The 13,007-nt window shown below is 41.3% G+C and overlaps 1 protein-coding gene across 1 annotated transcript in view; it reads left to right on the top strand.

The window, feature by feature from the left end:
* Positions 1 to 3,928, top strand: part of PDZD2 (PDZ domain containing 2) — a 208,893-nt gene extending 204,965 nt beyond the window's left edge. Inside the window, exons 23-24 of the mRNA XM_065406808.1 lie at positions 2,001 to 2,135; positions 3,762 to 3,928. Of these exons, the coding sequence (XP_065262880.1) occupies positions 2,001 to 2,135; positions 3,762 to 3,928 (302 nt within the window). The remainder of the gene's footprint in view (positions 1 to 2,000; positions 2,136 to 3,761) is intronic.
* Positions 3,929 to 13,007: the final 9,079 nt, after the last annotated feature.

Below are 13,007 nucleotides of genomic sequence, written 5' to 3'. Positions count from 1 at the left end.
CCAGTGGCCCCTACTGGTGACCAGCAACTCTGCAGCCCCAATTCTGTGGGGGAAACCCAGAATTCTGCACAAATTCTGCATTGCACAGTAGTGCAGAATTCCCCCAGGACAAACGCACACTAGCCCATACATTTACATAAGCACCTTCCCATTAGGCAAAGCTCATTCTCAGATGCCTAAGGTACAGTTTTTCAAGTCAACAATTGGCACTAAATTATGATAATTCCATGGCTGTATAAATTTGACAGTCACTGGGGCAGGGAATAGAACATAAATCATAGAAATGTAGGGCTGGAAGGGTGTGCTTGAGAAATCATCAAGTCCAGCCCCCTGAGCTGAGGCAAGACCAAGTAAACCCAGACCACCCCGACAGGTGTTTGTGCAACCTGTTCTTAAAAACCTCCAGTGATGGTGATTCCACAACCACCCTTGGAAGCATATTCCAGAGATGAACTAACCTTGTAGTTCAAAGGCGTTTCCCAATATCTGACCTAAATCTCCATTCCTGCAGATTAAGCCCATTACTCTTTTCTCAAGACTAAACATGACCGTTTTTTTTAACATTTCCTCATAGGTCAGATTTTCTTAAACCTTTTATCATTTTTGTTGCTCTCTGAACTCTTGCCAGTGTAATCACATCTTACCTAAAGTGTGGTACCCAGAATTGGACAGAATACTCCAGCTGAGGCCTCCCAGTGCCACGCAGAGCAGGACAATTACCTCCAGTGTATCACATACGAGATTCCTGTGTTAATATTCCCCAGAACAATATTAGCCTTTTTCATAACTACATCACATTTTTGACCTGTATTTAGTTTGTGATCTGCTATAAACCCCTGATCCTTTTCAGCAGTACCACTGCCTCACCTGTTATTCCCCCATTTTGTAGTTGTACATTGATTTTTATCTTTCTAAGTCTAGTACTTTGCACTTGTCTTTATTGAATTTCATCGTGTTGCAATCAGACCAATTCTCCAATTTGTCAAGGTCATTTTGAGTTCTAATCCTGTCCTCTAAAGTGCTAGCAACCCCTCCCAGTTTGCTGTCATCTGCAAATTTTAAAAGCACACTCTTCATTCTGTTATCTAAGTTATTAATGAAAATATTGTGGGTCCCCACTAGATACACCCTACCAGTTTGACAGTGGACCACTGATAATTACTATTTGAGTATGGCTTTTTGACCAGTTATGCACCCATCTTATAGTAATTTCATCTGAATCCCACTTCCCTAGTTTGCTTTTGAGAATGTCATGTGTGACTATGACAGAAGCCTTACTAAAATCAAGATAAATCACATCTACTCCTTTGTTCCAAATTCATGGGGCCATTTCTACATGAGCTATGGCATAATTTCTATTAGGTGTAGCAGTATTATGGTTTATAACTTCTGTGGTCCAGCTACTAGAGGACCGCATACACACACTGGTAGAGATCTGACATATCCATTGATTAGAGAGCAGGTGCATAAATTCACACAAGTCAGTATATTAAAAAACCCTCCTTTAAAAAAAGAAAGAAAGAAAGAAAGAAAGTGAATGGGTTTTGATCAAATTAATGTTTGGACAGACTTGCTCTTTAGAAACCCGTCATCCAAGACCTAAATAAGTGATATCAAATTGAAGACTATAAAGTTTTTGCAGCTCATTGTTCTTGTGATTTTTTTTAAACACTTCAATGTTTTTAAATTAATTTTTACTAAATCCCGTTGGGCAAATGTTCAGCAGGCCTCCTTAATGTCACCCACAAAAATGTCTAGGCACATCCTTGTTGAACATGAGAAATCTGAATTACTCCACACCTAATGGGTAATTGCACATTGCAAAAACTGACCTGCACAGGCCACTGTGGGTTAACGGCATAATATGCACGTGCCCTTAAAAAAAACTGACTGAAAACATGTTGCAGTTTTAGTAGAAATTAAATTGTGGATCATTTTCTCACCACAGCAAAGTGAGAATTATAGGTCAATAACAAAATGTTGCGTGTATTCTGTTGCAGGTCCAAATGTGGATATGAGTGATGTCATTTCTGTTGAACTATGGAAAACCTCTGCTGGCTTGGGGTTCAGCCTTGATGGTGGAAAAGCTTCAATTTCTGGAGACAGACCTTTGCTTGTAAAAAGAATATTTAAAGGTATTTGGAAAATATATTTACATGGCTATAATCCCATTTTCTTCTACTATACATTGTTCCAACTTGGTTGAATTGGATAATTATGGAGCTGAGTTATTTTCTAATGCATTCTATACCTCTTAATAATTAAAGGCCTAATCTTAATAACACGGATCGGGGTAGTAAGTACCTCACCTGCTAACAAGTGTTTGTAGGATTAATGTGGAAAGATTGAGTAAGTGTGCTGTGATTATGTGCTGGGCTTACCTGTTACCGTAAATATTGAATGGCAGCCAGCAACATCATTTCATCTAGCATTACAACAGTATTCTATAAAAGCTAGCATTTCATCTGTTGTTTCCCATTCCTGTGAAAAGCAAAGCTGACACTTACGGTGAAGGAGAGCGCAGTGAAACCATGGTTCTATGTTCTTCCCAAATACAGTACTACTTCTCCTGCTCTGACTTTTTACCTCTTTTTCTCTTTTTTTGTTTTTGTTGAGCTTTCCTCTGAAGTTCTTTATCTACAATATGGTGTTAATTTTCTGCTTCAGGTATTCATAGCACAGTGATCAGCCTTCTCCCAAGAGTACAATGCACAGTGCATGTGCATTGGAAAACTGCCATTCTTGGATGCTCTGCCTGTCAGCCAGATGGTTAAACTTACATGTGTTGCATGCAGAATGGAAACCAATGTCCAGTACTTCCCTGTACTTTTCATATGGTTTAGTCCTGGCTCTTATGGATATGAGCATGTGAAAAGCTGAGTGCCTCCTACAAGGAGCTAAGCCTCTTTAGCTCCCATTGACTTGGGTGGGATCCAAGGATGCTCAGCATCTTGCAGGATCAGGCCCCATGTTCCTATTCTCTTATAAGGGAAAAGAGTCAAAATGAAATCTATATGGCCTAGCCACAAATCAGTTTCACTTTTTAACGTTTAATATTTAAACATTTATTTTGTGGGGGAGGGTCACTTTTCATTTTGTATGATGCCATCATTGTGTGATTATTTGGAACATTCCCATTTATGTCATTAATTACAACTCCTACTGGTGTTTCTTGATACATGATGATACAGCTACGTTATCATCATAGAGAAAATACACTTTATCACTAACATATGGTTTCTAACTGGACAGGAAGTTTGCCTCTGTCTGTATCCTAAAGCTTATTGTCCTTGGTTTGCCTCCTCACTGTCACTAACGATTTTAGAGTCCGTTGTTTTATCCTCTGGAGAATAAAATGCTAAAATTCCATTGAGGTTCATACTGGGCAGAAAATGGCCTGTTACATTTTCTGTGGAAATAACTATTTTTGTCCGTGTGAACATGCACATTTATTTAATTTAACAGGTTTTCTTACAAAATATTAGAGCCAATAAACAGCAGTTTTGATGCCCTCATATTGCTTAATTAATCTCAGCAGAAGCTTTGTTTTACACATCTCAAACAACCAGAATTTAATGTTATCTCAGCTACATTAACACTTTACTGTTACTGTGTGCACTATGTTGGAATAAATTGTTAATGCTGAGTCTCAGGGATGAATAATACCATTGGCATTGTTAGAAGAATCATTTATTTCCCATTTGCCACAGTGGAAAGCAAACCCTTTGTTTTTATATTGACTGTAACTTATTTGCTCATAGGTGGCGCTGCAGAGCAAGCTGGAAAAATAGAAGCTGGAGATGAAATTGTTGCCATTAGTGGAAAATCATTGATTGGTCTCATGCACTACGATGCCTGGAACATCATTAAATCTGTCCCAGAGGGACCAGTTCAATTGCTGATCAGAAAGCATAGAACTTCAGTATGACAGAAGCACTATTTCTAGCTACGCTTGTTTAAGGCAACATGTTCATTAGAAGTCCTTTCAAAACAGACTACAAGCTGTCCTTACATTTTTGAAGCTGTGTAGAAGTGACTTAATGCTCTCTAGTGGCATGCTAAAAGCATCAGAGGAGCACTGGGATATGCAAACAAGGGGAACATATTTGTTTCATGCAGTGTTTTTATAAACTTTACTGTCCCAGGATGTAAGAAGCCAAACAGTAAGAGGACTTTTGTGTCAGGTGGTATTTTAATGGAACTTCAAAACCTTTTAGCAGATTCTGTTTGAAATGTTTTGCCTGTTCCCAATATTTTTAGTGTTTGGAAATTGGGAACATAACTCATTTGTTGCTATCCTGTTAATGAGGATGGGTTTTTTGACTGTATACTGTATTACTTAGCTATAACTTGACTTCAACACACTGACTTGGGGTCCAGTCTGTATTTGTTATAAAAGGAGAATGTCTGGAACAATCTCACTTTATTCTTCTAAGTGCAGTTTTGCTAAAGAGGCATGACAAAAAGAAGTATAATTTTGCACAGCTTTGTAAATCTAAACCACAAACATTTTATCATGAAGCTCAGAATCATCTAGAAAACTATGAACTGAACACACAACACTGTTAAATCAGCTCTCAGTGACATATCATTACATCTGAATATCACACCATATTAATACATTAGAAGTCTGTGTGCAGACCTTCGTTTAGGAAAAGAAAATCTGTCGCAAATGTTGGATCTGCAGAGGATTGGAAGGACGGTAGCAGTTTGGGTATAACTTATGGGTATAATTAAGACTGGAGTGTAAAAATTGCAGTCTGAACTTTCAAACTTGGGTTCCTAAAGTTAGACACCTGAATAAAAGTGGGCTTACTTTCAAAGATGCTGAGCACTCACAGTTGCCATTATCTTTGGTGGGGGTGCGGCACCTCTGAAAATCCACCCATTTTCATTTAGGTGCCTAAAAGAGGATTACGGTTGCCTAAGTTTAAAAACTCAAGTTTGAAAATTTGGGTCCAAATATCTAGATTTTGCCCAGTTAAATTTGAACCGGCCACACTTGTGGTAGTGGTTATTATTCGTTACTTTTCTTCTCAAATATTTATTTTCACATGCATGTGTGCCAGCATGTGTATTGTAAATATGTCTTGGATTGAGTGGGTAATGGACTGGTTGATGAGGATTCTGAATTATGGAATTGGCTTTATCTGCATAGATCATAACTCATTAGCTGAAAAACCATATTGTAGAAACAACTGAATGTCACCTGTACTTATCCTGGATTTTTCACCAATACTCAAAGCATGTATCTATAACAGTTGTTTTCCTGTGTATTATTTATAGTACGCTGTTTGAGGGGAAGAAAGAATATGGTATGAGAGGTTAGAACAATTTATTTGCTTAAGTTTGAGATGACTGGATAACACACAAGTGACAAAGCAAAAAGGAACCATCATCCCCAACAGTGAGAACAAGTTGTTTGGTCCAGTGTCCTGAAATGGTCATGGGCCCAAAACCAGAAAAACAGCCCTGACCAATAGAGGTGTTCCAAATCCAAACCTGGAGCCAGCTCAGCAGCCTGCAAATGGCCCCAATATTTATAACGAGTGTTCGCTGGATAGGTGGTGTTGAAAAGGTCTGGATGGGACCCAAATGTTGTAGCTGGAACTAATCTCTCTAGTTTATACCATATTCAGATGTATTTATTCAAATTATTTTTATAGTCAATAGTCTTTACTGAATGAAGCATTTTCTTTTGGTTGTGTTTCTGGCTAGAATACAACTAGTGATGTGTGGAAATGCATCGAGTTCCTTGTGGCATCCAGAGATTAGATGTACAGAAAAGTTGCACAACTTTTCTGTCTAGATATAAAAATATATATATGATTTTTTTTCAAGTTACATGAACCATTAGAGTGTCTATCTAGGGAGAGATGTCAACAACAGCTGGGTACTGAAAAGATGAATGCGGGGCTGCGGCCTTCAGATGCTCCGCCCACAGAATTTCCAATGAAGCTAGTGGAAGTTCTGCATATGGAGTGACAGCAGAATTGGATTCGCTTTGTCACTGATCCTACAATGAGCTCTGCCTTTGAATGCAACTTAGAGCCTCACTAAAGCTAACAATGTGGGTGCAGTATTCCAGCCACATGGACCTCACTGTGGTATCAGGCCCCATGTTGGGAGGAAAAGATTAACTTAAATTTATGCTGAAAACAGGGAGAAAATATGACAATTAAACTGTGATGCCTTTTTCAGGAATGATCAAAATCTGAAAAAGTTAGATAAACAGTACGTATAGAGATACATAAATATGCATGTAGAGTTTAATGCAGTATAGTGAATACACACACACACACACACACACACACACACAGAGTACAGGATTGACACTTTGCTATTTTAAAATGGTAAACCACAATTGTGTTTTGAAAAATGGCATTTTTTTCCAATGCAGCATTAGAACTTTACTAAATTCTGAACCAAGAGGCATACAGATCCCTCACTTAAGTGTGAACTCAAAGAAGAAGCTTTTCATCTTGTACATTAAACTTACTGAATTTGAGGTGTGTCTTGAAAATGATATATAGTGAATAATATAATTTTCAGACACTTATTTGTAGGTACTATTCACTGTCTGAGAGTGATTTATAAAGCTTTCATTTTTCCATTATCAAATACTCTCTTTTATTTTACACATACTTGGAAATATATGTTGGGCAAATGCCAACATCAAAACTAGGTGGGTTTTTGTGTGTGTGATTAAAATATGAAATGTAATTTAAAGGAATGATGGATTTAACATTTAAGTGCTATGGTTTATTAACATGTTCTGAATATTATGATACAGTTCTACTAATGATATTTTTATGTTTGATGTATAATTACTTTTTAACCCTAACACATTAAGCCATGTGATCATTCTTCTTGCCAAAGCTATGTTTTGTGATAGGAAACAGAAGATCTCTATTGATTCTACTAGGGTTCAAATTATTACAATAGAATTTTTCAGCAATTGTGTTGAGGTAACGTTACTCATCAATTTAAAAGTCCATGTTCTAGGAATCTGCTTTCGAAAAGGAAAGAGTGGAGAAAATGGTCATTTGTATTCAATCTTCACCTTGTAGAGGTAAAATAAGAGTTGTACAACACATGGTGCAAATGAAATCCTGCTATGCACTTAATGTAGAGTGAGAGTATATGGATTGGAAATGTGAAATTAGTAGGTATGCAAAGAAATCTAACTAATAGGTCAGGCTAAGCAGATCTTACGACATGTACCCATTATCGTTCTCTAGGAACAGATGTCTCTACAGTACTCTTTTGAAATTTACTAGGAATGACTCTTTATTACACTATAAACTATTACTTTTCTAGGGTCCTGAAGAAGCCAAAATGAGGCATGGAGGTTCCTTGAGCACCTTAGCTGGCACAGCCACAAAGCCTCCTTCCTATCCTATACGTCAGTGAGCTAGGAAAGAATCTTAAGGTGCCAACAACCTTACATTTTCTATGATGGATTCTGGTCTCACTTCTACCAGTGTTAATTCAGAGTAACTTATTGGAAGTCAAGAGTTTTACACCAGTGTGAAAGCTGGTGTGAGGGCAGAATCAGTCGTGATGAGTCTCTCTCTCTTTAGCTGTAATATAAAAGAATGGGGTCATAGGACTCAAAGATGCAATCCTTTTCTGTCCTGAACAATGATCAAGGAACCAACTCAGCATCTTTCAGCTGACCACTGATTTGTGAGGAATTATGCAGAAAGTTCCCCAGACCCCAGCAGATAACTTTTGGTTTTCATTGTTAGCTTCACTGATTGGAGGCCAGTGCCCAAGATGGTCCTTTTTCATATTAGGGATCATCACTCAGTTCCCTAAGCATTCCAGGGCTATTGTATCTCTTTAGGGCCACACAGTTGCAGGTAGAAAGATAAGTATGTTACCAATCAGGACGTATATGGACATTAATTTGTCCCTGGCCCCAGACAGGTCTGCAGTTCTTCACCATGGACCTGGAGTGGAGGGAATGGCTTTCAGAGCAGGGCAAACTTCCTTCTGGATAAGCTGGCCTGTCACAGATCTAGCATTCACTGCCTTCCAGGGCTGGAGCAGCTCAGAAGGATGTGCATACTGGATACTGGGGGGATTGGGCTCTAGTATGATACTGGGCATACAATATCTTCCAGTCCTTATGCATAAAAACCTCTCATTGGCTTCTCTGGGAATTGTATCTGTGTTAAGGACTAAAGGATTAAGCCTAAAGTTGGGAGGAAGCAGTTTGACTGGTTACTTTCATCCCAATCCTTATAAAACCCTTTTGAGGGTAATAAAGTATTAAGAATTTTTGTGTGACTGACATTTCCAATCAGCCCTCATTCAGAATTAGTCCTAACAGCATTCTACAATTGTTTCTCCCCCCCCCCCCCCCGCTCCAAAAGCTGGATCAATCATCCACAGCCAGGTGTTGGAATGTTAGCTGCTTGTGCATTTAGGGTATGTAACTGTATACATGAAAATATTGATGAGGATTAGAGTAGATCACGTGAGACATTGGAATTCCAATCTAGTTAGGTTTTGTGTGTTCTGTTAAGATGATACACTTCTTGTATGATATTGTATATTGACACTTATTTATATAAATATTACTTCTTTTATTGAAACCCCTTTAAAATGCCTTGTATATTATAAAAAAGTGAGTGCAATAATATGAAAGACTGTACATTTTCAAAAGTTGCTTTCTCTGTTATGTAAATCTGCATCTCCATAAATATGGGGTTTTTTAGTGATTTTGAAAAATAAATATTACGCTTAGTACTTCGCTAGCTATTCATTTCCACAGCAAAATAAGTGAGTAATGGTCTTTTCAGTTCACTATTTGAACCTCTGACCTGCCGTTCATAGAGGTAATATTCTTCTGGACGGCACAGCCATACATTTTGAGGCCTAAGAAATATCAAACTATGTATCTGATTGAGCTAAAAAAACATCCTTAGAACTGTCATTCGGTGGGAATTGGATTGGCTTTAGCTGCTGTTTTAAATGTTGCATTCTGTAGGGCTCTTTTGAGACTTGATCGGGAATATATAAAAAGCATTTTTTGAGGCTTGTTTACAGGGAAGATTCAAATAAGTGAAACCCACATTTTTCTATGAATTACTGAGGTCTCCGTAGTCTAACACCAATAAAACATTAAACAATAAACACGTTTCCCACCCACAATTCCTGCTTTAAAAAAATAAAATCAGTGGACTCCATGGTGGATGGTATGTATAATGCATCGTGCAGAAAAACTTTAAAATAATCAATTACAATTCTATGTTACAGATCATTCCACAAATAAAAAGGCTTGTTCCACATCGGTGAACTGAAGTCAATAGGAGTCTTTCCATTGACTTCAATACACTTGAGATCAGAACTTATGACAAGCTCTAATATTTATATTTTAATGATACAAAACTTGGCCCATCTGTCACTTGTCTTTTCTCTTTCCTTTGAAATGGTCTGGCTGCTACTGCTGTGACAGCCTGCTCCTGGGAACATCATCTCGTACGTCTCCACCTCACTGACTCACCTGTTAGTAAATCTCTTGAAACATGTGATTGTCCCTCAGCCATGCTTATTCAGTTCTCTTCCTCTTTTTGGCCTCGTGACTGGGGAGGTAGCATAGAATCATAGAATATCAGGGTTGGAAGGGACCTCAGGAGATCATCTAATCCAACCCCCTGCTCAAAGCAGGACCAATCCCCAAATCCCTAAATGGCCCCCTCAAGGATTGAACTCACAACCCTATGTTTAGCAGGCCACTGCTCAAACCACTGAGCTATCCCTCCCCCCAACCAGCTTTACTAACAGGTGAGTCAGTGAGGTGAAGACATATAAGATGATGTTCCCAGGAGCAGGCTGTCACAGCAGTAGCAGCCAGACCCATCCCAGAGGGGGGCAAGGAGGTGGCATGCCGGTCCTACCCTGGGGAGCAGGGGCAGAAGAAGGGCATATCTCACTGATGGCCGGCCTGGGGTGGGGATCAAGGCACTGCCTTGCTCAGCTCTGGTTCAGGCCACTGCTGCTGCTCCCTGTCCAGCAGGCAGAGAGAGAAGGGCGGTGCTGACAATGCAGCAATTAGGAGGCCTGGCCTGACCTGCCCCCCCAGCAGCCCCTGTAGGACTGGGGGAGACCCACAGCAGCAGCTGGCAGGAGCTATGAAAAGTCTGGGGAAGGAGACAAACCATGGCTGAGGGGAGAGTAGGCAACTGCCCCCACTGCCCTATAGCAAATGACACTCCTACTTTAATGAGTTTAGGGGTCAGAATTCATTTAAGAATGGGTCCTTTGAGAAATTTCACACCCTGTGTCAGACCATGGTTTTGTTTTTGTTGTTGTTTGTCCTGAATGATCTTAAAGGAATAACACAGTCTTCACAATACCGCCTCTTTTAGACTTCCCTCACAGTCAACACGCACTGCTGCACTTGCTGCATTGGAAGGAGTTTTACTGGTATGTACTGTACTCTCGACCTTAACTCCATTTTAATATAGTTATAGTTGGGAATTGTGACAGAGTTCTGAGAGAGAGACCCTGAGCCACGATTAACACTAATTAGGCCCCTCCATTCTCCCTCACTTCCCCCAGAAGGCCTAATTGCTCAGGGGTGACTAACAAGGGGAGTTCTCCAAGCAGAGCCACCTCAGTTTCCCCACCTCACCCTCTCTTGCGAGAAAGGGCTAGAAAGTGGGATAACAGTGGAAAGGTGGGGATGCATTGATATGTATCGGTAGAGGGATTGAGACACTGTAAATAAAGCACTGTTGTCTATATGTGAGAGGCTCTCCAAGCGGTCTGTGTTCGTGGAAGAGACAGAGGTACTGCAGTCCCACCCTGTCACATGTAGGGGCTTGTCTGGGATCATGCCTGTCTCTGAGCGTGAGGAGAATCTGAGGGAGGAGCCTCTGTAGTGGTTTGGCATTCTGGGCGATGGAGGAAATATAGCAATTGCTGAGGGAGCAGCAAGGACAGATGCAGAAGACTTTGCAGACCTTCTAACAGTCCCCCCCATGCAGAAGAACAGTCCTTGCATTTGCCTGGCAGGCTGAGCAGCCAAAGATCCCGCAGGAATTTAGAAGAGAGCAAGCCCAAGGTCAGTGCCACTCCTGCAAAGTTTAGTGAGTCCCGTGGCAAGAGACAGAAACCGGGCATGGCCATTGATTATGGGATCTGCAGATAACCCTGATGCGTTTCTGGTCACCTTTGAGTGTGTGGCAGCAGGAGCCAGTTGGAACAGACCCATGAGGGCACTTCGGCTGGCACCCTCTTTTACCAGGGAAGCACTTGCAGCATATTTGGCTCTCGGTGATGAGCAGGTGAGACATTCTGACATGGTTCAGGCAGCCATCCTGGACCAGGTGGGCCTGTCCATGGAAAAGTACTGCCAGAAATTTAGTGCCACAAGGTTGACTGGGGGGATTATGGCCTTGTGCATTTGCCCAGAAATTAATAAACTGGGCTATGCATTGGTTACAGCCAGATACAGAAACTGGGGGGGAAATTATGGAGCCTGTGATTCTGGAACAGCTTCTACAGAGTCTCCCTGAGTATGGCTCAGGTGACATCCGCCAGTCAATCTGGAGGCCACAATTAAACTGGCTGAGGTGCTTGCTAAGGTAGACATTCCCAGAAAGGGTCACTTGCTTAAGGGACTACACCTGGAAAAGAGGTGGGAAAGGTCACTGAAAGGAAGAGGGAGGAGCCCGAGGAACTCCTTCAGGGGCTCGGACCATAGTGTGTTTCCAGCGTGGATGAGAAGGGCACACAAAACTACACATGGAATGTCGCTTTGCAGAATTTTTCTGGGACAGGACTTCCAGGCCAAAAAAAGAGGAAGCTCCAACTGTCTGGGTAATGGTAGGGAAGAGGTACCAGAGGCTTCTCGTGCACATGGCTTCAGCCTATTCATTAATCAGGTGGGAGCTAGCAAAGCCCCTCCGGATACTACCCAGAGCTAGGGGCAAATCAGAATGTCTGTGGGGATGAGAAATTCTGCCCTGTGGTAGAGGTGCCCCTGGGAGCAAGAGGAAGTTTAGGTGGAAAGGTGTAGGGTTGCTGGATGGATTGCTCCACCCCCTTGTACTGGGCACAGATTGAGAGGCCTTCCCATTAAGGAAGCAAATGGGTGGACTGTTGGGTGGAAAGAACCTGCAGGACAAGATGAGGAGGAAATAAGCAGAGAGGGGATGGAGAAATCTAGACACGAGATTACAAGCCAGAGAGAAAGGGAGGATGGTGAAGTCTCCCCAGATACTAACGGGGAGGAGAAAGAAAATAAAAGTGCAGGATCAAGGGGTAGAGGTAATGAGCTAATCCATTGGGGTTGGATGATTATTAGAGTCATTACATATATTCACCCTGTTTCTTCCTCTCCCCTTCCCAAGAAGGCCTAATTGGTCAAGGGTGTGCCTGATTACCTGGCCAGCTCCATGGGCAGGGGTGTCAGAGAGAGGAGCCATGGCCGCGTCTCTGCCCCACACCTTCAGCAACTCTCAGCAGTTGCTCACCTGGAGTGGGCCCTGCAGTCAGACCATGGCATTGTATGGGGCTATGGAACCTGGGAAGCTCGTTACGAGTGCCACTCAGTGGGACGAGCCAGGCTTTTGGCAGGTGAGGGAAGAGGACTTGTCTTTACGGAGTACATGGGGGCAGTTGGTTTGGATTTTTTTTTTCCCTAAAGCAAATTTACTTTTTTTTTTTTTAATACTCTGTTGTAGGATAGTGACATTTGCTTCAGCTTGCATCAGGGCTCATTGCTTCCTGCAGCTTAGCAGTGATTATTAAAAGTTCTGTCCCCGTTTTACTGCATAGGCTCAAAATTCCCATAGTCCAAATTTTAAAATTTCACAAAGGGAAGAAACTGCAATCCAGGTGGTACGTGCAGAACGTGCCATTTCGAGTCAGATCTGAGAGAAATCTTGTGAGCTATGACGGTGAGGGGTAGAAGGATAAGGCTGATTCTGAAGCAACACGTCGATCGATTTCCTCCCCTCTCTTATCTCGGTTCCTATTTTTAATATGAA

The sequence above is a fragment of the Emys orbicularis genome, chromosome 6 (assembly GCF_028017835.1).
Source record: "Emys orbicularis isolate rEmyOrb1 chromosome 6, rEmyOrb1.hap1, whole genome shotgun sequence".
NCBI classification, from domain to species: domain Eukaryota; kingdom Metazoa; phylum Chordata; order Testudines; family Emydidae; genus Emys; species Emys orbicularis.
Note: the sequence above shows the minus strand (reverse complement) of the source record. Positions and strands in the feature narration are given on the sequence as shown.